Below are 26120 nucleotides of genomic sequence, written 5' to 3' on the forward strand. Positions count from 1 at the left end.
ATGTGCTCGCCTTTATTGTCCGATGGCCAGCAATCAATCATTTATGTAATGGACAAGTTGCCATCGTCAGGGGATAGCTCTGATGGAGGAATTTTCATAGAAGTAAGTATAGAACTTATATTTATTATTGACTAGCTTTATTCCTTGAATACGAGACGTCGTCTGTCCTTTATATGCATGGAGAACAAAATGATAATTCGAGCGGAGATGTCATAACGGAAAATCTCCTGAGAACATAGCGAGGAAGGTTACTGTCCCCGCTCTAATACGCCTTATTTGGAACTTTGGACGTCTCTGTCCAGTTCATATGTAACTGCCCGTTTTGGTCTCGCCCAACGTACGTATTTGACCTACCTAGAAGAAGCCTACTGACTTGTTAGCATCTACGCTCATTTTTCCTTAATCTGTGTTTAAAATATCGCCGTATAATCGCGACGAATACCTAGTATCTACCATTTTATGACCGACGCTCAGAAACGTTGACCATGAGACGTTTTTGGTACAATAAAGTGTATGTGCAAAATGCAAATATTTTTATTATTTTAATTTATGTAGGTACATAATACAAAGTTAACTTTGGAACGCGTGTCTTTTCATAATTACAAAAAACTGAGATAAGTAGGCATTGATAAAATCCGTACCCAATTGTTTGCCCGTGGCGGCAAGATAATCTTCAAGAGGTATTTGTTAGGACTATAAATAATATGAGCAATTTAGATAAGATCGAACGATGGTAATCCTAAGTTATAACAAAGAGTTTCTTACATCAAACTGAAAAGTACCCAAGAAAACAAATGAAAAACGCTTTAATATTTTTACTTTGAGAATAAAACATGTGAACCAAAAACCACTATCAGTTTACAACCTAAATTAGATAATGTGTAGGTAAACATTATTTACAATTTACTTTTATTTCTCTGCAATAGTTTCTGCTTCAGTGCTCTGCGCATGATCTTGCCAGATGGGTTCTTCGGAATGTCGTCGACGAATATCACTCCACCGTGCAGCCGCGACACAGGAGATAACTGGCGTACAATATTACGTATTTTAATATTAATACAACGCTTCTTGATTTGTAGCCAACCCCAGAGGACAAAGTAAATTAACCAATTGAATTTGAATAGATTTCATTGGGAAAGTAAATAGATAAAACTAATTCTGCATGTGTTATAGTGATTTGTTAGCAAGGTAATCACCAGGGCGTGGCATTTGGTTGGTACTTAGCTGAAAACTTACACGTGCATTCGTGAATTCGAGTAATTCGTTCTCAGTGAGGGTGGCTCCGGGCTTCTTGACCACGAAGGCGGTGGCGAGCTCGCCAGCCGCCTCGTCGGGCGCGCCCACCACGCCGCACTCCGCCACGCCGCTGTGCGTCAGCACCGTGCTCTCCACCGCCGCAGGGGCTACCTGTGTGCCACAAGTAATTTCACTCTGACGAAAAATGAACACAACCTACTATTTCAGATAGTAACAATAACCAATTCAAACTAACTGCTAACTGTACTAACCTATGCATATTCTCTAAATATTTTTTTTGACATTTATCTGTTGTAGATGTATTTTAAAAACTATAACGAGAATTAACGAGATTGTAGCTATGTGTTCGTAACACAGCAGATAACACGCTTGATCAGCAAATAAATTATTTGAACATTCTTATCTCTCCAAGTACAAGCATTAGATTGTAAAGAAAATAATACCTCCTCTGTAAGTGAGGATTTCGAATCGATAAGCAATGTATTGGAAATATATGCCTAATTAAAAATAATTAGTTTCCTGTTTCCTACACTAATATTTGAATATAATAGAACGGCACCTACTCCTTATAGTGGCGAGGAGTTTTAGATGTAATAGTTTCCTACCTGATATCCCTTATATTTTATCAGCTCTTTAAGTCTGTCGACAATGAAAAAGCATCCATCTTTGTCGTAGTAGCCGATGTCACCCGTCTTCATGTAGCCCTCATCATCGAAAATGGAGCGAGTGGCAGCTTCGTCTCCAGCATAGCCTTTCATGATGATTGGTCCTTTCAGACATATCTCTCCGTTTTCATTAGGACCCAGTCTTTTGCGAGTTTCTATATCTACAACCTGGAAATTGATATAATTCATTTCTGACATGTAGGTTTGGTTTGCTTAAAAGTGGGAAACAATAAGGGGCATACTTTGGCCTTTACACCGTGAAGAAGATAGCCGCCACTTCCAGGTTTTTTCGCAATATTCTCATCGTCAAGGTCCTTTGTAGCCGCCAGTGAAGTCTCAGTCATACCATATGCTTGGAATATAGCCCTGCAGTTTCGCAAGCTGAAAACCATGATCGATCATTAAAAACTCACGAAATCCGTCTTAGAAGTAGTAGTGGTAGTGTAGTAGTAAGTACTTATTTAATGTCAATATCTTCATGAGGCTACAACAACAATAGGCTGCTGGATAGTTTGGAAGAGTAACTACCGCGACCCTGGTACATGAAGGGCTCCAGAAGGTACCTCGGTTTTAGTTTTGTCACAAGTCTGTATATTTTCAAGATCCGATATATATTACCCCTTCGATCCGATATAGGAGGTACATATATATTACCACTCGTATAACTCGTCCACATAAGCAGGTACAAAAACTTGTTTAGTCGCTTTTGTGGAGGATCGTCTGTTAGACTGTTCTTACCGTTTCATAGCCTGATTGATAGTATCCGAGGAGAGAGGAGCTGCCCCGCACCACACGGCGGTGACAGAAGACAAATCATATTTCTCCACGATGGGTGCCTTCGCCAGAAACACTACGATAGGAGGAACTGTGGCCAAACAGGTAACCTAAAATGTTTATCAAATGCGTTATTCATTATCATCCTTTGTATAATCCAGGATTAAAGTTAATATTTGTGCGAAGTAAAAACTATAATTTATTATCTGTTATCTATATTTGTTGCTACTTGGCGATTAGAAATTCGGTAGACTGCAAAAACCACTTTTAAAAATATTGATTAAATGTGTGTATAATGTATAGACAGACAGCTCAAAAATATTTAGGTAGATAGTTATATAAGTAGGTACTTTGTATTCCTGTATAGCGCTCAAATACTTGAGAGGGTTAAATCCATTCAAATAAACCAGCTTCTTCTTAATCAGAATATAATTGATAGTTGACATTAAACCATAGGCGTGGTACCATGGCACTATCGTCAGTAAAATTTCCAGTGGGTTAGACTCTGCTCTGAAATATCAGATTACATGTATTAGAAGGGTAAACCATTAAGACTGTACTGTAAACCAAAATATCATTATATATGATTTGATGGTATGGGTGTGATTTACTCTTGCAACAGCGATTTAGCGCTTCGGTAGATACATTCTATTTTCGCAAACGTATTTCGTGTGTATTTATTATCTACTCAATGTATCTATGATTAAAAAGTTATCAAATTTTATCTTTTATTTTGCTGAGGCATCTTGGCTATGCTATAATTGCTTATTCGCATCCAAAAAAGCGATCCTGATAAAGCGATTGCATAATTACTCAAAACTGGACGCAGAGTAGAGCACGTTGAGGTGCGTGAGCATGACTCCCTTGGGCAGTCCGGTAGTGCCTGATGAGTACAGTATGTAGGCGACGTCCGACCAGCCCTGGACTTCTTCTGCTTCGTATTCATACGGGTTCACCTGCACTCCGACACTCTTGAAGTCAATAACACTGCCCGCAATAGGTTTGCCATTCAATTGTATCACTTTCTCAATACTGGAATTTGATTTAAATATATCCAAATTCTGCTTCAGTCCCAATTCCGAAGCGAATATAATTTTTGGTCGTGATATATTTAGCACGTGCGTCATTTCATCTAAAATGAACAAAAAACTGCTTTATGAATTTAATTTCCTAGAATAGGTACATTAATAATTTACTTATTTTTAAGCTCTTTTGCATCGTTGGATTGGGTTACGTCATACATTTATTATGTTTCGTACCTAAGTCCATGGAAATCCCATTGCAATGGGATTTCCAGGGAGTGACAGTAAGTGCCTACCTTTGGTGTACATTACGTTGTAGGTGGTGAGGGTGGCACCGCAGCAGATGGTGGCCAGGGCAGCGAAGAGGAACTCGTCTATGTTCTCACTGCACAAGGCGACCACATCGCCACGTCGCACTCCCAGTCGTTTAAGTCCCGTCGCCACATTGACAGTTTCTTGCAATATCTGTCTGAAGAATATTTTCTGATTGGTATCTCCATTAATCTGTAAAAAGGAATTTCGTGATCTGCATTATGAACTACAAAATCCGTCATAACATGATAGGACTGCGTTTCTCTTTATAATCTAAAATTTTGTCATGCGTTACATTTGAAATAGGTCCCAACTTTATTGGATATATGGTCTAGCTGGGTCCCGATGCTTGTGTACCTGGCTTATTACGGAAAAGGGGGTAGCTACAAGTTACAGCCCGGGTCGAGGATCTCGCTACGAGATTAACTCTCCATCCACGAAACTAAACCTTTGATCAGCCGACCCATGCGGATGTTAGCCTACTGACCTAGCTATGTCACTATGTAGGTACTATTTTTATACAGGTAGTATGTTGTTATTATATAGTTATTACAGTTTTGAATATAGGTCTGAAACTACCTATTTTATACCACTAATTCCCGACGCTAATGCATGCACCTAGTTACGTACTTTACGTCAGATTCTTATCATCTCGTGTCTCATTTACATAAAATATCTACATAAACATAAGCGAAACGCTGCTTTATCTGAAATATATAAAGTTATTGTTCACAGAATCTCGTAGGTCAAGGATAATGCACCCGCATAATCGACCAAATTCCAGAGCCATATAAGTACCTTATAATGAAATAGATTAACACACTAGCTAAATTGTTACAGGAATAACTACTAAACAAAAATACACAAGCACATAGTTTAACTTACCAGAGCTACAGCATCTTCTCCTTCGCAGTGTAGTCTCAATTTGTCTATTGCATACTGGCCGAAAGACAAGTGGCCAGGCACATTTAGCGCCGGGCCTGTCGTAACAACGTTATTGTTTATTATCATTGTAACTCAGTTATATTATGTCCACACTTGGGCCGCAAATGAGTGAGATAATGAGCTGTACAAAATGAAACGCTTGAGCACTACCGACACGCTAGACAACTAAACTAATACTGTTTATCAACAAGCAACGGTATCACAAGTCCGTTATAAAATTACGTCTGCTGCATAGTATTAAGTATGAACTCGCAGTTGTAGCTGAGCTGAGGCCGCGATAGGGTCGCTGTCTGCTATACTACCTACTAATAAAACTTGATCTGGAACTGATTCGCATTCATTAGGCTTGATTAGGTTAGTTAATAAGTACCTACATATATATAACTACATTTTCCTTCGTAAATTAATGCAATATTGGTCCTTGTTGAGTTTTAACATTCGCAACCAGATACGTAGTAACTATTTAGTAATCTGTGCCAGAGCTGCTCGTAACATTTTTTTACTATAACCGCTAAATAGTTTTCAAGGTTGTCGTCATATATAGGTAATTTATTCTGACAACAAAACAGAAAAGTAAATAATCAAGTTTAGTGAGATAGCTGATATAGGTACTGCTTTATTTATACTTATTATGTAATAGTAAATAGTACCTACTTAGGTATTTCGTTATCGTCTCGGTAATTTTTGACCAATTTAGAAGGCATCACCAATTAAGGAAGGAAAATATTAATAATACTGTGGAATTGTGGACACAACACCCAACCCGTAACAATTTTAGAAGTCAAATCGAACTCGCGACATTTTGGCTTGGCTTTGAGATTCTTACCAAACACTGGTACCTACCTTTTCAGATTTATTTCGAGCACTTTGGGCTTAGTCGTAACTAGGGCTGCCATTTCGAATTTCGCCAAACCCGGACAAATATTAAAAAAACCCGGACATTTGGCGTAAATCGCATTTTTACCCCGGACGAGTCCGAATTTTTTTTTAACAAAACAAGACCTAGTTTTTAATATTAGGTACTATTACTACTATTATATACTTAAATTCAATGAGGTGCTTCCTTACATGGAACGTCAGGGCCATATCTAGCTCTAGTAGTAGGTACCTAGTATTGAAAGATTATGACTTAATATTTCGAAGGTCATAAATAAGAAAGCTCATATGGAAACTAGGAGTTAGCTTCTTGTTAGTAATAGGACTTAAAACGGCGCTACCTTTTTGATAGGTTAGACAAAAAATTTTGAAAAATAAAAACAACCGTAAAGTGAAGTCGCCGAAAATTTTTGAGTTTTTGGTCACTAAAGCACCTAAACTTGTATAATAAAAAAAATCCGCAAAGTGTAGAAGCCGCGAGCGAAGCGAGCGCAACATTTTTTGAATATTGGGATATTAAAGTAGCTAAATGTAAAAAAGATAGTGTCAAGAAAGGAAGCCGCGAGCGATGCGAGCGCGAAAATTTTTGAGTCTCGGGACACTTCGACTTCTGTGTGTCGATTGTAATTCAACTCGTAAGAAAAATGTCCGGGTTTTCCCCGGACACTTCTTGAAACCCCGCCCGGACGTCCCCCGGACGGCCTCCAAACGAGGACAAATCCGGGGAAACCCGGACGGATGGCAGCCCTAGTCGTAACATACCAGGATGTATGGTAGGTAGGGCTGCCATCCGTCCGGGTTTCCGTCCAGTCCAGGAAAACCCGGACACTTTTCATGTAAGCAAGCGCCGATCTTTCGGCACCATTGTGAACAAGCAGTTAAAAACCTTAAAAATATTACAAAACGTTAGCTTCATTCATATATATTTTTTTAATACATATTATTTTCGGATTCATTCGGAAAAAATCGATTTACGCCTAATGAACGGTTTTTTTTTTTAATTAATCAAATCCGCCTGTAACACCGACAGCTATTGATTAGCAGGCGGGGACTTTATATGACCTCACAGGCACAAAGTTCTAATAACGCCAACTTCCAGACTTCGGGCTGTTTTGTGTTGGATTCAAACAAAACCGCACGGCAAAGTTAGTTAATTTGTGAATGTTCCCTGAAACATTCTTACACTTTTGCCATTTCTCATGTCTTTTGAACAACTTAGCAGTGCCCGCTAAGGTTGAAACTTCTATTGAGATTCGATTGATATCCAATTGATAAATTATTAGCAGAATTGAGCCCTTGTAGATTTTTACACAGAAAATACATACCTATTTTAAGTTGTAATAGTTTGATTACTGACACTTTCTTAATGCCTTTTGTATAAAATAAATAAGGTAGAGTAAGTAAACTCCATATTGATATTTTGAATTATAGCTGTTAAAAATCTTATGGTTTGTCTTATGAACAGAAAAAAGAATTGCTGAAATTACTTTTATATATCGAAAAAAGTGTGTAGGTAATCGTAATCAGTAATGATGAATATGTGTAGTAATTAATAACACTATGTTTGCTAAATTGCCCTACTTTTTAATAAGCAATTTTACGCCTGAGGCTCAGGTTCTTCCTAGTTCAGGCAAATAATACATCGGAACTTATAGCACATTAAAATATTGTAAAGTTATGCTCAAATTAAGTAATAAACGGTGATGGTGACTGCTGATGATGGCTGACGGTACAGATGAGGAGATATTTATTTTGTGACTGCACTGACCAAACTACTGAGATATAATTCGGAACACACATTCAGCTCATTAGATTGACCAATCGTCGCGTAGCAATATTATATTGACATTGACACTCGGCACCAAAGATGACATATTGATAGGGGAAGTGACTTTTTATCGGTTAAAATAAAATAACCTTAAATTATTATTTTATTTTAGTCCGGACTAAACTCCAAAGTTTATTCCAATATCTACTAATAATCAACTCGTCAGAAAGATATTAGGATTATAATTATTTCGACTTCCGAGATAAGATAATAAATATTGATAACCAAAGTCGAGTTTGCTCTTTTTGAATAAGCATTCTTTGGAGTAATAACGTTTAAGTAGCTGTTAAAACTTTGTTATTTATAAAATGCCAGTTACAATACATAATAATGTGGTGTCGGGGCCTGAAGAACGAAATATTCCAGCCCATTTATCGTATGGTCAATTCCTGTTTGATCAATTGAAAAATGGTGGTGATAACATAGCTTTTGTAAGTACTACTTATATACTCGCACCTAAATAAGTGTATAGATATAATATGCTCTAAAAATTAAAGTAACATCAGCCCAATATAACAATTTAGTAATAAATATCACTGCAACAAGAACTGCAGCAAGTTGTTGTTGCAAATGATTTAAGCTCTTGATCTGATCATCTTCCTTCTTGCTAAACAAATCACGTATCCTAAAAAATATTACAGGAGCATTATTATGTATTTTGTTTGATTTTAGGTAAGTGCAGAGACTGGTGAATCTGTAACATATAGATATATCCTTCAAAACAGTGTTAATCTTGCTGTAAGTCTACAGAAATTAGGGCTTAAAAAGGGGGACCTAGTGGGACTGAGCAGTGAGAACAGATTTGAGTTTGTGGTGGCTGCTCTAGCTGTAATGTACTGCGGTGGTGTTCTGTCTACACTCAACATCACTTATACACCTGGTATGTTACGCTATCTGGAAACATATGATGCATGACAAGCTTTGATGAACTTATCTACTATATTGACTTGTACTGATGTAAATGATAAAAGAATTAATTGATTAACTAATAATTTGCATAATCACAAAATAAGTCTTTGTAATGTTATCAATCTGTTGTTAAGTCATAAAACTTATCATAATTTAATAAGTAGGTACTGATTTTTCTTTGTTTACAGGTGAAATATCTCATTTACTGAAAATAACAAAACCTAAATTCATCTTTATTTCACCAATCACATCACAGAATATCTATGACTGTTGTCAAGAAATGTCTTCTCCTTGCAAACTCATCATGTTTGGGGAGTTTGATGTAGTGCCTGATTGCATTATGTATGATAACTTGGTTAAGAATCATGTGAATGTGGATGATTTTACACTGACTGACGTCAATGGACTACAGGACACGCTTGCTGTCATGTGTTCATCAGGAACAACCGGGTTACCAAAGGGAGTGGAACTCACACATGTTAATTTCCTCACGTTGTCTGCACACATGAAGTGAGTTCTGTGCCATGCAATTTTGCTTCATATTTACATATTGCATGTCTTGTTTTATGAGCTGCATGTGATTATTTGCAAAAACAATTGAAGTATGAATCCACAAAAGAGAAAATATGACTCCACACATTTCTGTTAATATGTATATTCTTTTATAATACCTTAAACTGCCTCATTATGTACTTTATCTTCAAGAACATTTGATTTTTTAATTCTTAGCATGCTATATTTCCCTTCTACATTAGTTAATTTGTTTTATAGGTACTACTTTGACTATGTCCAGTCTCAGAAAAATAATGGCATAGTAACTGGTTTGTCACTAATACCATGGTTTCATGCTTATGGCTTCATCACTACATTTGCTGTTATGGCAATGAATATGAAAATTGTGTTTTTAATCCGTTTTGATGAACAACAGTATTTGGAAACCATTCAAAATTATAAAGTGAGTATAAAACAATGTTTTCTTTATAGTAACTACATATTGCTTATGTGAAGTTTCATAATATTTGTTGCTTTTATAAGTTATTTTTCTTTTATCTATTGTTGTTGTCATGTAATTCCTAACATCACACCATTTTCCCATAAAGGAAAGCAGATTCGGCAGAAAGCCATATACAATACACTAAACATGCTTTTTCCACAATCATTCATTTTCCCATTATTATGAATGCTGGCTTCAACTACTGTATAAGTTATTAGTCTGCATCACTATTAAGGTTAGTGCAACATATCATTGCCCAGAAAAATTATTTGTTCAATTGCTTTAAGTTTTCACTCAAAGAAAATTGTCTCACACTAACTTGTGTGGTGTGCTAACTTTATCACCCGATTATGTCATTTTGTAACTCTAAAATACCTACTCAAATGTTTTTTTTTGTTTTCAGATAAATATGACTACAATAGTCCCTCCATTGGCAGTATTCCTCGCAAAACACCCTCTCGTTCTTAAGTATGATCTTTCATCATTAGTTGAGGTTTGGTGTGGTGCAGCACCATTATCGAAGGATATTCAACAAGCAGTTTCGAAAAGGTATTTATTATTAAACCAACCTATAACCACGCATTCGATCTCTGACATTAATAATCATATATTTGCAGAACAGGCATTGACTTCATTAAACAAGGATATGGTTTGACTGAAGTAACAATGGCTTGTCTCGTGGACCTGACAAGTGGCGAAAAAGTGGGATCTTGTGGAACACCAGCACCAGGCATGAGAGTTAAGGTACATTTCCGTACATTATAGCTATTACTTGACAACTAACCAAGCGAAGCTTAATTGTGTGATATTATATTATTTCAGGTCATTGATATCGAAAATGGTCAAAAGTTAGGGCCGGGTAAAGAAGGTGAACTATGGATAAAATCCCCGTTGAGAATGAAGGGATACATGGGCGACCGCGCCGCTAGCGACGAGTTGATCGATAGCGAGGGCTACGTGAGGACCGGAGACATCGGTTACTATGACAACGACGGCTACTTCTATATAGTGGACAGACTAAAGGAACTCATTAAATATAAAGGCTTTCAGGTAACTCAAGTGACAAAACTTTTTAATTGACATGTTAAGAAAAGTGATCAACCAATCATTGATCGTGAATTTTCTATAAGGTGGCGCCTGCGGAATTAGAAGCGTTACTGCTTCAGCACAGTGGAGTGGCTGACGCAGGCGTAGTGGGCTTGCCGGACGAGGCGGCTGGGGAGCTGCCACTGGCATTTGTGGTGGCGCAGCCCAACTCTAATGTTACGGAAAAAGAACTCGTTGAGTTCGTTGCTTCCAAGGTAATTGAGTTTTTAATTATGGTGCAAATAAGCACTGTAGTTAACACTTTTGAGTGTTCCGACCTGATTTTTTTCTTTAAAACTGGATAGATATATCGTCGTAACCGGTGTAAACCGTTTTAACATAATAATAATAAATAAATAAATAAAATCGTCGATTTAAGAAACCAACCATAATTTTCTTTTAATCAAAAAAATAAGACAAATCACACAAACACACTTATCTAAATTTTTTTTTTCTGTCCATGACAAATCTTATCTAAATTTTTTTTTTCTGTCCAAATTACAAACAAAATCCAAGCACAAGTTGGCCAATAAGTGGCGGGAGAGGGTTCTTCCGTCTCTCCTGCACTCGCTGATTTTTCGTTACGATAAAAAGAAGTACTTTTATTTTGCAGGTGTCTCCAGCAAAGCGTTTACGAGGTGGAGTAATATTCTTGAAGGACATACCCAAAAATGCATCGGGTAAAATCCTTAGAAGGGAATTGAGAAAAATGTTACAGAAATATAAAAGCAAGCTTTAATAACCCAAAGTTTTTTATCACAATTTGAAAATACCTCATATAATAATATAATGTTTTTTTTTATTCCAGTAAGAAGTTTTAAGTATGTTGATTTTTTCAATAAAGTTACTGTTTTGTTTGTAAATATATTTCACTGTAAAGACAAATACTAGTTCCAATTATATTGATTTAATGAGCTGCATTTTAATACCAATCACCAATAGTTTTTATGACATTATTTATTAGCAAGTGCATCTTTCAACTCTTGCGGTATTCTCTTCAAGGCATAGTTGTGCAGTTCTCCATTGACAGCTGCCAAGACTCCAGTTTTATTTGGCTTTGACTCTCCTCCCCCGTATTTGTAGAAGTCGCCGAGAATGTCAGTCAGCTTACCACCGGCGGCGGTTAACACTGCTTCTGGTGCACAAGTATCCCATTTTTTGCACCCGCTGCTAGCAAAGACATAAATTGACGCCTTGCCTTCTAACAGTTGCAAAACCTACAATATTTAAAGTATAATTAAAAAGTGGCATAAGAATTAAACATATTTTTATAATTTTGGAATAAATTCTCACCTTATAACCTGCACCACCAACCCTTAGGACCTGTGCAGCATTCATAACTTGGAGTGCCTTCTCAACTAGTGGATTGGAATGACTTCTGGTGGTGGTAATAATGAGGGAGTCAGGTGGAGGGGCTGGCGTAAATCCCCCCACTCCTACCTCTTGTAGGCCCCATATGGTTCTACCTATTATCTTCTCACCACCTAACATGGTCTTATAATAGGGCTGATGAATAACACCTGCCACAGGTTTTTCATTGACAGATATACCAATCAAAACCGTCACATGTTCAAGAAAACCTGTAACAAATTGCAAATTACTGTTTTATGATAATATCACTGAAACACCCATGCAACATGCAGATCTTTACTAACATTTAATAGGAGTTAAAGATAAGAAGAGATTGAAATATTAATACATCCAGGTTTTGTAAAACTGGAAAGAAATGGTCAAGTTAGTAAACAAGATATTGGCAAAGTAATTAAAAGAAATATTTACAATACATACATTAAATGAATTCTTGATTCCACTGTGTCCATACTACTACAGTGCATTCTAAACAATAAAAGCGCAAAAACCTATGCAAATCTTCAATTTACCATAATTTGATTGGAGCAAACTTAAATACCACTTGATACTTATAAAAGGATGAGTTAAGTACATTTTCCATCTTTCCCATGGATCTCTCTTCAACATAAGCGCACCTAGAATTATTTTATAATCTTGTAATCACGATAATAGAATGCATGTTACAAGGAAGGGTGTAGGTATGACTGGTACAATTAATTATATAAAAAGCTGTGTAATAAATCTTGTGGGAACTATGATCATAGTATATTTTAGACTCACTTGGGTGTAAAATGAATAGTAGCCAGTCATGCAACTGGTAGCACAGTGTGGGAAATAAAATAGAAAAGCATCATAAAACATGACTCCTGAGTGCTCACCTTGAGTGTACTCTGAAGTGCCGTCAAGGGGATCAACCCAGACAACTATATCCTCTTCTTTGACACCCTGAAGATGAATAGGGCAGTCCAACCCTAGTATCTCCTTGTCAGCATCAGATATAATCAAGTCACTGGCAATGTCACCCTGAAATTAAAACAATCTATACTAGTATAATAAAGAGGAACAATTTTTTATCTGTTCATACCCCAAGGCTCAGAAACTACTAAACTGATTTGAAAATTCTTTCACTGTAGCTACACTCTTTCTGAGCAATATAGGTTTTATTTTATTCTACCATGGGCTTAGCAGTCGTTTTCACGGAACGCAGGTGAAATCACTAGTTTTCAATAAAACATAATTGAAAAAAAAAAAAAAATACAAATATAGAGCTTAAAATACATGGATGTGCTATTGTGATGAGAACATAGTGGAACAAGGAAATCAAATTATGACATGGTAAGTGGGCATACAAAGCATTAAAACAACCTTAAAAAATATTATGCGTCAGGCTCTTTTAACTAAGATATCATATTTTAATATGAAAGTAAATCAACACAACATTATTTACCTTTCACAAAACAAAATCCTTGAATATTGGTAAAAAAAAAACAAGTTTCATATTACCATTACAGTCTCTTTTTTAAAAGGGTAATGACAATCAGTTAGAACAGTTATTTTCATACAGAGATTATTACTGAAAAGATCTAATTATTTTTTTTACTTTAAAACAATTTACACAAGAGCATGCACTCTTACATCAATAAATTTCCATGTTCCGAGTTGTGGTTGGAGTGTAGCAAAGGTCTTAGAAAAATTTACAAGAAAAATTAAAATTTTTATATGGCAGTTTTGGTTCCTTGGCATAAAATGGTGACTACAAAGATAGTTGAGAAATCTCAGTATCATTAAAAGGAAATGTGAAATTCGTGAGTCCATTTGCAAGCAAATAATATCAGTTGAACTATTTTACATTATGACAAACAACATCTAAGAAAATTCACTGTGAGATCATGCCTGTCACAATTTGTAATAGTAGATTAGTTTAGTCACCTCATTATCGGGCTGGTCCTCTTCTCCAATAATGTTCACTTTGGGATACTGTGCAGCAAGAGATGCTACAATGCAGCGCTGTGCAGACCGGTCTGCTTCAGTTTGATAGTCATCTTTACCCTGCAATACAAATCATGCAATGTAGAAACATGGCATTATTTTCTGACGTTTCTATTTTATATGTATACTAAATTAGATTAATTTCAGGTAGATAAAAACTGAATATATGAAAATCGTTGTGCACAATTAAGTAACTGTACATGGAAAAAATAAACTAGCTATGTAAAGTTACTTACATAAACATATTATAAGTTACTGATTGGGGCTAAAGTTCATTAAGAAATTTGACCCAGATATAGCTTTTCCAAACTGTTGCTTATTGTCGTAATATTATGCATTTGACAGTACAAATAAATAGTATACCTTTTCGACGATTCCTAGTTCTCCTTTACTCATAACATCACGAACAATTTTTCCAGCTCTGTTGGCGACTGACACCGAAGAAGCCAACACTCTTACAATCAGAGGGACATTTGCCGTCATTTTTACTTTTTCACAGTTTTTCCGACTCAGTAAAAGCCTGTTTATAATCTCGTACTGTAATACAACAAATTTAACTTAAAAATATATATACACCTGTTATGCAAAAAAAACTTATCAACAAGTTATTATTCCTATTTCCGTTCCCATTCTAGTCTCTCTCTTCTTTCAATGTCATCTGGCATTGCATTGTCATTAAACATAATGTCTAATTAACTGTCAGTGTCAATGACATTGAATTTGTCAAAATTCATTGGTGAAAAGTGTTATGGTATGTACAACCTCTTTGGTTTAGGTATGTACATAGCCGGAAAATTGATAGAAGTGTGTTAAAAAAAAAAAAATGATATGTCAGTGGTTGTTGTAAAAAGCTTGTTATGTGTGATTTTATAAAATTAAATATATAATTGGACTCTCTTGAAGACTTTAAGACTTTTAGTATCCATTTGACGTCGGAGGATTTTTATTCGACAAATTACGCATCTACATTAAAAAGAAGGTCAATGCAATATTATAAATGGAATGGACGGGGCTTAACCGCCGCCGCGCCGCTCCAAAATTCTTGGAATAGATGAAACCAACGTAATGTAGAGAGAGGGAGAGGCAAATACCATACAAAAGGGTACAATAACAATGGTGTCATAATCTGACCAGCATTTTTCCCAACTATTTTGAGGTCGGCTTCCAGTCTAACCGGATTCAGCTGAGTACCAGGGTTTTACAAGGGGCGACTGCCTGACCTCCTTAACCCAGTTACCCAGGCAACCCAATACTCTTAGACTGATTGTCAGACTTTCTGGCTTTTGACTACCCCTAACGACTACCAAAGATGTTCATTGATAACCGGGACCTACAAGGGCTCGACTCTGCTAAGTTAATAATGTGATAATGAGATAACAATTGAATCTCAATAGCAGTTTTTACCTTAGCGGGCATTCTGCTACTAATATAAGACCAATCGTAATCCAATGACATTTCATTGGTTTGTAATTGGTCTGCCATTTAGTCTATAACGGTAGTCTGCTCTACAATCATATTGCAATCGTAAATAATTTGCAGACAATATTATTCAGAACCAGATAAAAAACAAAATAAAAGAGAAAATAGCGGAATGCCACATACGCTTTTATAATAATTGAGTCGCGATTGGATCTCAGTTAGATATCAATATTAAGCAAAATTAGCATAATCGAGCCTCAGTTTATTGTGCCCTCCGAAATACAGGGGCACGATTCTGCTATTTTCATACGATTCATATCTGACTGCCTGAGATCCAATCATGACTCAACTACGATTTGGTCTTTAGGGTAGTCTATTCTACAATCATATGGCAATCGTAAATCATTTGCAGACTATATGATTCATTATTGAAGCACAGAAAAGGATAAAAACGTTTATTTAAAAGAAATAATATCGGATGTTGCCACATTCGTTTCAAATGGCAAACCAATTAAATGTCATTGGAATACGATTGGTCCTATATAAGTAGCAGAATACTCATATAAAAACTGCTATTACGATTCAATTTTGTTATTATTATCTTAGCAGAATAGGGCCCCAGAATGCCCTCTAAGTTTAAAATTGCTATTACGATTTTAATTGTTATTGAACTCATATTATTAAATTACCTAAATCGGGCCCCAGGCTTGGTATAGTTTTGTCCTATATACCTAACGTTACCTGATGATGATGTCCTCCTTGCCGATTGCCTTTTCTGCAACTCACATCGGTGATGCGGACTATGTTAAATGTATACTACAGAATAAAACAACAAAAAAATGCACTATTTATAAGAATGGATTTAATATCACTATAACCATAACCGTAAACAATTTAATATAATGATTAAGTATTAAAACAACATCGCTATTGAAAATAGTAACACTTCAGTTCAATAATAAGGCACTAAAACGTATTTTTATTTAATTTTTATCTCTGAAACAAAAGTAAATAGGGGTTACTTTTATCTCAAAATTTTGGTTTCATCAATATAAGCCTACATAGACAACTCACGCTATCTGTTGGTTAGAGGAACAATTAAATTGCGCAATTTGTCAAATTGTGCATATTTATTGTCTGTTTGGAGCTAATAATATTGAAGATCGAACAATGATTTTTAGGAACTGCACAATATTTTTTTTGTTATTTTATGTATTTCGCAATTTAATTGATCGTCTAGGTGGTGCCTGAGTACACACACATAAAATTTATGAAAATCATCAGCACTTTGCAATACAGAGGTGGTACTTACAAAACAAAAAAGTGTCCAACATTTTATAATTTTTTTGAGTCCCATACCCCAAGGTTAAAACGGGCCTTTACTGTTTGTCACTAAGACTGTACCTCGAGAACCGTGACAGCCAAACAGTTGTAATTTTCACGAAGTATGTATTATTATTGCTGCTTTTAAAAAAAAGAAAATAACTTAGAACAAAACAAATATTTTAGTGAGCAGCCACACAGCGTTATTTTTATAGATATGTATATAAGAACGGAACCTTTCGTATCCGACTCGCACTTGGCTGGTTTTACTTTATCGGTATTCAATTATTATATAATATTATTTCAATTATTATTAATTATATAATATTATTATTTTTCGGTTTATTGTTATTTATTCCTTTAGGATACATATGTATCGAACACCGATCCTCCTTTTGGGAAGTTGCAGTTAGTATGTGACCAGGTTCTACCTAGCAGGTACCCTACCCGGGTGCTAAGTAGCGCATGATTTTCTGCTGCTTTTGATCAGCAATACAGAATTAAAAAAAAACATTAGACATAACTGATAACTTAAAAATAATAATTGTCAACAATATTTTTGATCAAAGAACATAATATTCTGAATTAAATTATATAATCTTTAATTAAAACTTATAGTTAAAATAAGCAGTGGACAAAATATAGCCTATCTATGTGATTACATAGAAATAATCTATTTTGTCAAAAGAATAAAGCCCTGTTTTGGATAAACTCTGTGATCATTACTAATAAATGCAGGTTATTATAGGTTGTTTGTTCAATTTTTATGGTAGAGCTCATTTATATTTAAAGGTAAAATAATACAGCCGAACTTAAATACCTACACTGATAGTTACCCCATTAGAAGTCCCTGTAACAGTGAAGTGACACTGACTTCTAATGGGTTAAACAATGCATTACCCGTTTTGAATTGAAAATATAGAAACAGAATGCTTTAAAATCATAAAAGTATAACAGTTGTATCAAATATCCAGTCCAGCTCTACAATAAACTTTTATGCGTACACGATAATGTTTTACTATCTATAAATTATAATTGTATTCTTTACCTAAACATTTATTGCAATAAAAAATAAGGTGCCCAACTTTTGATAAAATATATCTACCTTCATAAAACCCTATCACGGAATAATAAACTTATTTACCTATAATTAATTAAAATGTAAAAAATATTTAAATTGATGAAATAACATTTGGCAATATAACTTTTATCGGAAGCCGTGTGCGATCACGGTACGTGTTTTTATCAGCAGCAACGTGCAAGTTTCAGTGAGCTCGGGCGACAATGGTTCGCTTGTCTTTGCTCTGGCACAAACACTTTTTGGTTTCTGCCCTGTGCATTATTTGACATCCTTAGTATCCTCGTCGCTGACTTGCTTGAGGATGTGCTTGATGATCTGGTCGATGGTGTGCGTGTCGAGCATACGCGCGATGTTCTTGTCTTCGAGCACGTACAGGAACAAATGCTTCGAGTTCTCGCGCAAGCGCTGCACGCGCGTCCATTTGTCGCGGTCAGCGGCCTTCGCACCGCATTGCTCAATCACTTTTTCTAACACCTAAAAATTATAAAATAGTTAATTTGGACTATAAGTGAGAAAAACCATGGTCTTGGTTATTTGTTACTTTTTTTAATGATCTACTCTGTCCTGCTTATCATACTTTACTGAATGAGCCAGACGATAGACATGCTTGTCATTTATATACTACAGGTAAGTTGGACATATTTAGACCATCTCACAGTCAATTGGAATTACCTCCTTAATTTTAAAGATAAAAAAGGTACATACCACATCTACACTCTCTTCGGGCCACCCAAACAGATTAAGTGTTTCATTATCAATTAGTTGGGCTAGTAGCTTCCTTAAATTCTCAGTGAGTTCTTCCTCTGACATAAGTGGACTATTTCCTTTCTGAAAATATAATTTAATGCTGTTCACAAAAATATTATGTTGGAAAACACTTTTAAAGAGACAATATTGAAAGGGTTTTCACCCACATACTACATTATAACATCACAGTAAGTGTATATTACCATTTTCTCCTCTTTATTATTGCTAGAACTACTCTCGTCTTCGTCCTGCATCCCGCCGTACAGAACGCCGGCTCCACTATAACCTTGCAAAATGCGATCAGACTCCACGTCCAACAGATTTAATATAGATTCAATTTCAGACTTCTTCACTCTGTCTAAAATATTCGAATTGCTTCCCTGAAAAAAACAAGTTTAGTTTTATTAGAACAAGGTTCCAATTTCAACATTTTTCCAATTCATTGAGATGGGACGTTACTTGTATGGGGCATGGGGTATTCTCTAAATTCTGTCTCCAGTAGGTAATCAAAGCAACAGACAGATAAAATATTGGGAACGGAGGTAGGTCCTCAAAAATTTCTGGTCGACATAATATGCGACAGTATGAAATAACGATAGGTAAAATATGTGAGTGTTACTGACGAGCACTTGTCTGACGTGCGCGAGGTGTCCGCGGAAGACGGCAGGGTGGTGCTTGCGCACGTGGCGGATGAGCTGCAGGCCGCGCACGTAGGCGCGCGCCGACACGCAGTACATGCAGCGCCGCGGCCGGTCCAGCGTGTGCGTCTCCAGGTGCCGCCGCAGGTTCACCACCGAGTGGAACTGCTTGCCGCACACGTCGCAGCTGTGCGCTATGCATTATATAGCAATGTCAGATATCAGTCCTCCTTGCAAGCGACCTGGGGCTCGATTCTGATAATTTTATTTGTTACAACATTGTTCAAGAATCAGGCCCCTGGACTGACTGGACTGCTATAAGAGAACAAGTTATGATGCGCGGAAAGATGAATTGAAGGAATTATCAATGATGTATTTGCTGTTTAAACTGGCTTTTGCTAAATGATTTCTAAGAAATAAAACTTGCTCAGTTACATGTTTATAGATGTGTGTTTTTAAAGTAACACTTCTGATCTGATTTTTAAGAATACTTTATTATTTACACACATATACAAACTGAACATTGCACTTAATTTAATCAAAACCATGTTATATATCATATTATGTAATATGAACCTTGAAAAAACACTTACGCTTGTCATCCATGTGGATTTTCAAATGGTTTTGCCAGCTGGCCTCATTGATGAATTCTTTTGATACTAATGGACAACTTTCAACCGGACAGAATAATTTCTCTAGTCCCATATGCTCTCTGAGGTGAATCAGCAACCTGAAAGAGATCATAAATAAACATGTAGTACCTAATATAAGTGATTGTTCGATTATACAGGTAGCAAGCTTACTACTTGTATTTAAGTACTGGTTCGTCTCGCAAAGCACGGTTTTCAACGATGGACTGCTCTGAGAGAATGAAATCCTTATGACAAAGGTCGACCATCCCAGTCCGACCGTGGCAAACGCAAAAGAATTATATATTGACACAATCCACTCAAGTTGGGAATTACAGATGGGGTTGCCGTTGTGCACGCTTTCCATAGGTACTTACTGGGCCCTGGTGGTGAAGGTGTTGCCACACTTGAGGCACATGTTGCCGCTGTGCTTCTCGAGATGTCGCGCGAGCTGCACGCGCTGGATGTACGAGTTGCCGCACAGTGTGCACTTGTACGGCTTGTCTTCGACGTGGGTGAGCACGTGGCGGCGCATCACCTCGATCGTATATGTACTGTAGCCGCACTGTAACATGCATTGGATGTATTATAAGAAACTCCTTGAACGTGTTATGTTCTCAAAAAGCTTTTAAATATTCACAAAAAAAAAAAAGAACGGGTGTGCTCTATGTGTAAATGTACTAAATGCACATTGACTTTCTATAACTCAAACTCGCATACAAAGACAAAGTGGATGTACATTTGCACAAACATAAGTAATTTAATTATAAATAACAGAACTTTAAATGAAAAAATACATAATTATGTACAGGTACACAACGGATATAGACTTAATCTTACCTTTTAGCATCCTAATGTCATGATAGCGGAAAGAAATTAAATTCATTTAGTATAAATACTATGCTATTAAGAATTATCAGGATTTAAGAACATATATAGTAAAAGCTGACTTATAATATCTAAACGACTGTTGAAGAGTTGTTTAGTAGACTGTATATTAGGGTGTCCCAAGACATAAGGGGGATTTTTTTTTTCTCGAATTAAAGTACGCATACCCTCTAATTTTTTTCGTTTTGACCTCATTATCTCCTATAATAAATATTATCTCGATCAGACAGTGGTAACCCGTGCCGACTTAATGCCAAAGTTTTCACATGAAAATTTGTACTGACTTACTATGGAGAAATTTAGATCTTAATTATTATTACTAAAAATAAACCTCGAATACATCCAAATAATGTTTTATCTTCTCATATACATTGAAAAATAATTTCATTGTTAAAATTTTCATTTTAAAGTAGTTTTTTTTTACAGCCAGGATAAATTTTCCGATGTTCTAGGACGGTACCTAACAATAATTGTTTTTGTTCCTCATCTACTGTGATTAATCAATAAAAGTCTTGCATGAACTTCACCGATCTTTCGGCCACATCGTTCACTAACTCTCAGTGCTGAAACTTTGGCTTCTTGATACGAAGCATTATTTGACTAGAAGGTAGGACACATTCATGTAGAAAACTGTCATTAATTTTAAGGCGATCGATCAAAGAACTCGTTTTTTACTGAAATGAAGTTAGAGGTGATTTTGTCATACAACGTACCGTTAAGATCTTCTTTTGAAAAAAAAATTAACCAAAGACAAAATAACCCCTGAAAAACGATACATCCAATCGTTTTTCAAGAGTTATTTCCTCTTTGCTCCTCTGAGGCGCGTGCTTTCTGTAACTCGCGCTATCTGCCGGCTGCTCTCCTGGCTGTCATTTAACATTTTGGACAGTCATTTCGGGTGGTCAGAAGCCAATAAGTCTGACACTAGTCTTATCAAAGGGTATTGGGTTGCTGGGTAACTGGGTTGAGAAGTCAGATAGGCAGTCGCTCCTTGTAAAACTCTAGTACTCAGCTGAATCCGGCAAGACTGGAAGCCGACCCCAACATAGTGGGAAAAGGCTCGGGACATGATGATTTATTCTTATTAAATTACATATGTAAGTTGCTGAAAAAGTCGTGATGGCGTTATGCTATGGCTTAAAAACGTCTTGTGTCTTTTGTCCCTCCAAACTTGATACAAGGTGACGAGTTTCGTCACACAATTAGGCAAAGATTTTGTTGGAATACGCGCCTTTTCCCAGTAGATAATGCATTCACGAATAGTAAGATTTACGTTTTCATTCACAATTAAATCAATTTCCCGAATAGCACTAAGTACATACTATACAACAAAGTCGCTTTTTCTGTCCCCGTGTCCCGTTGTAAGCTTACCTAATTCTTCAAAACTACGCAACCGATTTTCATGCGGTTTTCTCTAATAGATAGAGTGATTAAAGAGGAAGGTTTACATGTATGTATAATAACAAACATTAAATAGCGGGGAAATACTGTTATTCCGTGCGAAGCCGGAGCGGGTCGCTAGTTGTACAATGAAACTGCCAGAACTTGTCCATTAGACGGAAGTTTTGAGCCCGTCATTTGATGCTTTAGGTCCCCTAATTGAAAATATACCCTTTTTATAACTGCGTAAGTCTAGTGACATGTTGGCTGTTTGAAAACAATGATTCGATCACTAAATAACAAGAAATCACAAGCACATCGACGCGTTAGATCGCGTTAGTCCTAGAGAGCAAGTATGGCATACATTCAAATGTAAGTCGGCACGGGTTACCGTGGTCCTACCATCATAAAATTTTATTTATAATAGTTTTGGACCAAAAGGAAAAAAATAGGAGGGTATGCGTTAAAAAAAAATGATTTTGATTTTTTTGGGACACCCTACTGTATATAATGTAAAAAGAACATTACCACATCACATGCATACTTCTTCTCGCCATGTATCTCAAGATGCTTGGTCATCGCTGCTCGTGAGCTTGTCCACTTGCTACAGTGGTGACATTGGTATTGATCAGGGGTTTCTGTTGCAAAGAAATAGCTTTTTATTGAATATTGAAATATTGACTAGGAAAACAAACAAAATTGTCTCATAATAACTTTCAATCAGATGACAATCATCAATCAAACTGACTAAAACTGACAAAGCCAGGATTAACTATACCCATAGCACAACCTAAAGCAATAAAATACAAAAAACATTTATCTTCACTTCATATTGTTCACAAGCATTTTCAAAAACAAATTGATACAATTTCACCATTTACCTGAATGATGTTTGTGCCAATGATTAACCAATTTCGAAAAATTCTTTGTAGAGTATAAACACTGCTTGCAGGTGAAAGCATTGGGAATTATATGTTGCATTCTTATATGGGCCATTAAATTGTCTTTTCTTGAAAATTTTGACTCACATATCTGTGAAAAAATGGTTCATATTTGATCATGTAAACACAACATATTCAAAATTCTTGTAGTCTTATCAAGATTGCTCAAAAGTTAAGTCTGCTCAAATGCAGTATAGCCTTATACATCAAATAGATATACTTCATACCTCAGTCTAGCATAGCCAGGCCAATGAATCTATTATTATATTAGTAACAAGCCTGCTGACATGGGCATTGCCAACTTCTGTGCCAGACAAAACCTCTAAATTTAAAATTTGTTCAACAAATGTCAAGGATAACTTACTTCACACATAAAAGAGGCACCTCCATGTCCATCGCATCCACTCTGTGCCATATGTCGAAACACATGTGAGCGTCTCACAAACTGACGCTTGCAGTGTGGACATTCATAAATGTCTCTATCGTGAACCTTCTTGATGTGCTCTATCAGAACTCTCTTAGTGGGACACTTGACATCACATTGATCACAAGCCACACTGTTAGGTAACTTGGAGTGCTCCAGCAAACAATGCTTTTTGAAACTTTTTTGGAATCTAAACTTCTTGCGACATTCATTACAACTGAACTCTGCCTGCAACAATTGAATGTAAAATTAAAGTTATGCTTCAATTCTGTGCCAAATACACTATATGAGATTAGCACAAACTTTTAGGCGTTATTATCAGTTCCTAATATTAGTTTATTTCGTAATTATTATGGCTCAACTAAGCATTATCATATCAAATTGGTTAACAGTAATTGAAAAAAAAAAAAAAACAAAACATGAACATGAAACGTTTTTAGTACTGAAAACTTCAGAAAAACCGTGATGTACGAAATATGACACATAGTGGTCATATTTGTAGTATTTGTATTATTACATTTTGGATCCTTTACTTATTTTTTTTATCAAGAAGTCAGTTTTTAAGATGTAAGGGAACAACATTGAGATTTGTATAGCTGGATGTATAAAGTTACTAGGTAATAAATAAACATTAGTGTACTTTGTTTACCTTCCTGACACCACCATCAGATAATATGGGAACCACAGCTTTACAATTTTTGTGATGTTTCAACAGTTCCTGACCAGTTAGGAATTTTTTATTGCAAATATTACAGATATATTCAATATCTGTTTCAGAAGATGACTCTTTTTCTTTCTTCTTTATCACTACTGAAGCATTTTTCTGATGTTTAGGAGATGTCTTTTTCCTTTTCGTTTTGGACCCAGGCGGTCGCCCTAACTTCCGTTTAGGTGGCATCCTTTTGTATGTTTTATTTAATAAATAACTCTCACACTCTCATTGTTTACTTATTTTCCTACCCAAATGAAGTGCAATATGTTCACATAAAAAGAGTTTGATATTCTTTTCACTCAGGCGCTCGGAACAATTTCTATCATCGCCACGTATTGGTTAACACAGATAATAAATATCCATAAGTGGTCGAGTCTCATGTCACATGTCACAGACGAATATCATAAATTGTTCTTTTTATTTAATTTCGCACCGTTTACTTCTTAGATTATAAGTTTAAGGTTTACTTATAGTTATTTATTTATATTAATTCCATTTTTGCAAATAATAACTTTTATACATCATAGATTTGGTACACAATTCTATCATCATCATCATCATAGATAACAAAATTATGCTTAGTAAAAAATAGAAATCGTTTATTTGCAATAAATACATGTTACAGATAAGGTGCTTTATTGTACATTTTTGAGTATAACTCATTAAATTCATAAGCAGATAAGTGGGTGACAAAATGCGCAGTCTTATCGCTAAAGCTTGGGTTTCCTAGGAAAGCGGTGCCGTCATATAGCGGCCGTCATATTACGGACGCAAATAGACGGTCGTCTTTACGGTGATGACATGTGGAAAGTTCCACGGCCGTTTTAACACACCGTCATGAACTTTTTGTTAGTTGTATTATACTTACTAACCTGTTTTATTTAATATTTCTCAAATTTCACGACACCAATTCTGTTTTAGTTGACTTTTTCTATAATCTTTACTTTTTATGTTATATATTGCTTCGTGGTTACGAACGAAATCTATTAAAATATCGTCGTCCTCGCTGCTACAAAGAGTTGTAACTAATTTTTGACGTTGTTCCGAAAAAAAACATAAATACGTATTAAAAAAGCTTCACCGCTTTCAATAAAACGTTCACCAAACTATCTGACACCGTCAAGACGGCCGTCATGCAAATGGCGGCACCGCTCTTTGAAGTTACGGCGTCAGTTACCGCTCTCTAGGAAACCGCCCCATTTTGTTTACATAGACAACGTTCTGGTGACGTCATTCACCGCTGTATTACGGCCGCTATATGACGGCACCGCTTTCCTAGGAAACCAAAGCTTAAGAGACCTTACGTCTCGGCTACGACTTTTCATAATGTTATTTTACTCGTGGGCACGATCTTGCCGCAGTGAGAGGTGGCTGGATGGATTGAGACTAGAAGAAAAGGATTATACATTATACCGTTAGGCGGCTAGGCGTAGGCACTTGCAATGAGGGATTTTCTTTTTCATTCTTTTGCTAGCTGATGCCTAGATGGCGCTGATCTTGGTACGTGAACACAAGGAACGGAGCCTCATACAGCTTGGCAAAAAAGAGTGTGGAATAAATGAGGGCAGCACTATCGCACCTGTGGCAACCGGAATACTACGATTCACAGATTTTGATATTTGTTATTTTTGGAGATATTCAATCTTAAGTAGGCGATGTCCCTTGGACACTTCAATGTCCAGTATTAACGATGTTAACAATTTTTATTTGATTTTGATTTTTAGTTCCAACTGTCACCGCGTCAGACTCTTTTTTGCCAAGCTGTATCTTATTAACGATACGATGTACCTATCAACGTCTTAATTTTCAAGCGTAAAGCGTCGAAATAAGAAAACCTCCCATTCGCGTACCTTATAATAATTACAGGACATCAGATTATGTCTTTTGGTTAATTTTGTTAGTTTGGTTTGGACTCGGTGTTTCACAGGAAC

General features: G+C 36.1%; 4 protein-coding genes across 6 annotated transcripts; 1 reads left to right on the forward strand and 3 right to left on the reverse strand.

Annotated features, from left to right (window-relative positions):
- Positions 1–800: 800 nt before the first annotated feature.
- Positions 801–5207, reverse strand: LOC110373457 (uncharacterized). Its single transcript, XM_021330730.3, has 9 exons — positions 4916–5207; positions 4015–4222; positions 3510–3828; positions 3047–3206; positions 2661–2806; positions 2165–2303; positions 1863–2090; positions 1237–1407; positions 801–1025 (listed from the first exon to the last, which is right to left on the reverse strand). The coding sequence occupies exons 1-9, from the start codon at positions 5039–5041 to the stop codon at positions 897–899; spliced, it is 1626 nt and encodes a 541-aa protein (XP_021186405.3). The 5' UTR covers positions 5042–5207; the 3' UTR covers positions 801–896.
- Positions 5208–7741: 2534 nt separating this feature from the next.
- LOC110373418 (uncharacterized) lies at positions 7742–11553 on the forward strand. Its single transcript, XM_021330686.3, has 9 exons — positions 7742–8110; positions 8352–8559; positions 8777–9098; positions 9360–9543; positions 9986–10131; positions 10200–10326; positions 10405–10632; positions 10713–10883; positions 11282–11553. Exons 1-9 carry the CDS (start codon positions 7988–7990, stop codon positions 11405–11407), a joined length of 1635 nt encoding a protein of 544 aa, XP_021186361.3. The 5' UTR covers positions 7742–7987; the 3' UTR covers positions 11408–11553.
- Positions 11390–14670, reverse strand: LOC110373419 (3'(2'),5'-bisphosphate nucleotidase 1). 3 transcript variants are annotated; one of them, XM_021330687.3, is made up of 6 exons: positions 14371–14670; positions 13948–14067; positions 12897–13041; positions 12549–12653; positions 11962–12248; positions 11390–11885 (listed from the first exon to the last, which is right to left on the reverse strand). In XM_021330687.3, the coding sequence occupies exons 1-6, from the start codon at positions 14488–14490 to the stop codon at positions 11622–11624; spliced, it is 1041 nt and encodes a 346-aa protein (XP_021186362.3). In that variant the 5' UTR covers positions 14491–14670; the 3' UTR covers positions 11390–11621. The 3 variants fall into 3 exon arrangements, with proteins under 3 accessions (XP_021186362.3, XP_021186363.3, XP_021186364.3); XM_021330688.3 differs by lacking the exon at positions 12549–12653 and having other exon boundaries at positions 14371–14669; XM_021330689.3 differs by lacking the exons at positions 13948–14067; positions 14371–14670 and adding an exon at positions 13654–13776.
- A 1596-nt stretch (positions 14671–16266) lies between these two features.
- On the reverse strand, positions 16267–24544 carry LOC110373459 (gastrula zinc finger protein XlCGF57.1). The gene is made up of 10 exons (XM_021330732.3): positions 24127–24544; positions 23418–23705; positions 22994–23144; positions 22641–22750; positions 20222–20409; positions 19809–19945; positions 19201–19409; positions 18781–18957; positions 18536–18658; positions 16267–18304 (listed from the first exon to the last, which is right to left on the reverse strand). Exons 1-10 carry the CDS (start codon positions 24373–24375, stop codon positions 18089–18091), a joined length of 1848 nt encoding a protein of 615 aa, XP_021186407.3. The 5' UTR covers positions 24376–24544; the 3' UTR covers positions 16267–18088.
- Between the last annotated feature and the right edge of the window lie 1576 nt (positions 24545–26120).

Source organism: Helicoverpa armigera, chromosome 20 (genome assembly GCF_030705265.1).
Source record: "Helicoverpa armigera isolate CAAS_96S chromosome 20, ASM3070526v1, whole genome shotgun sequence".
In the NCBI taxonomy this organism is placed as follows: Eukaryota; Metazoa; Arthropoda; class Insecta; order Lepidoptera; family Noctuidae; genus Helicoverpa; species Helicoverpa armigera.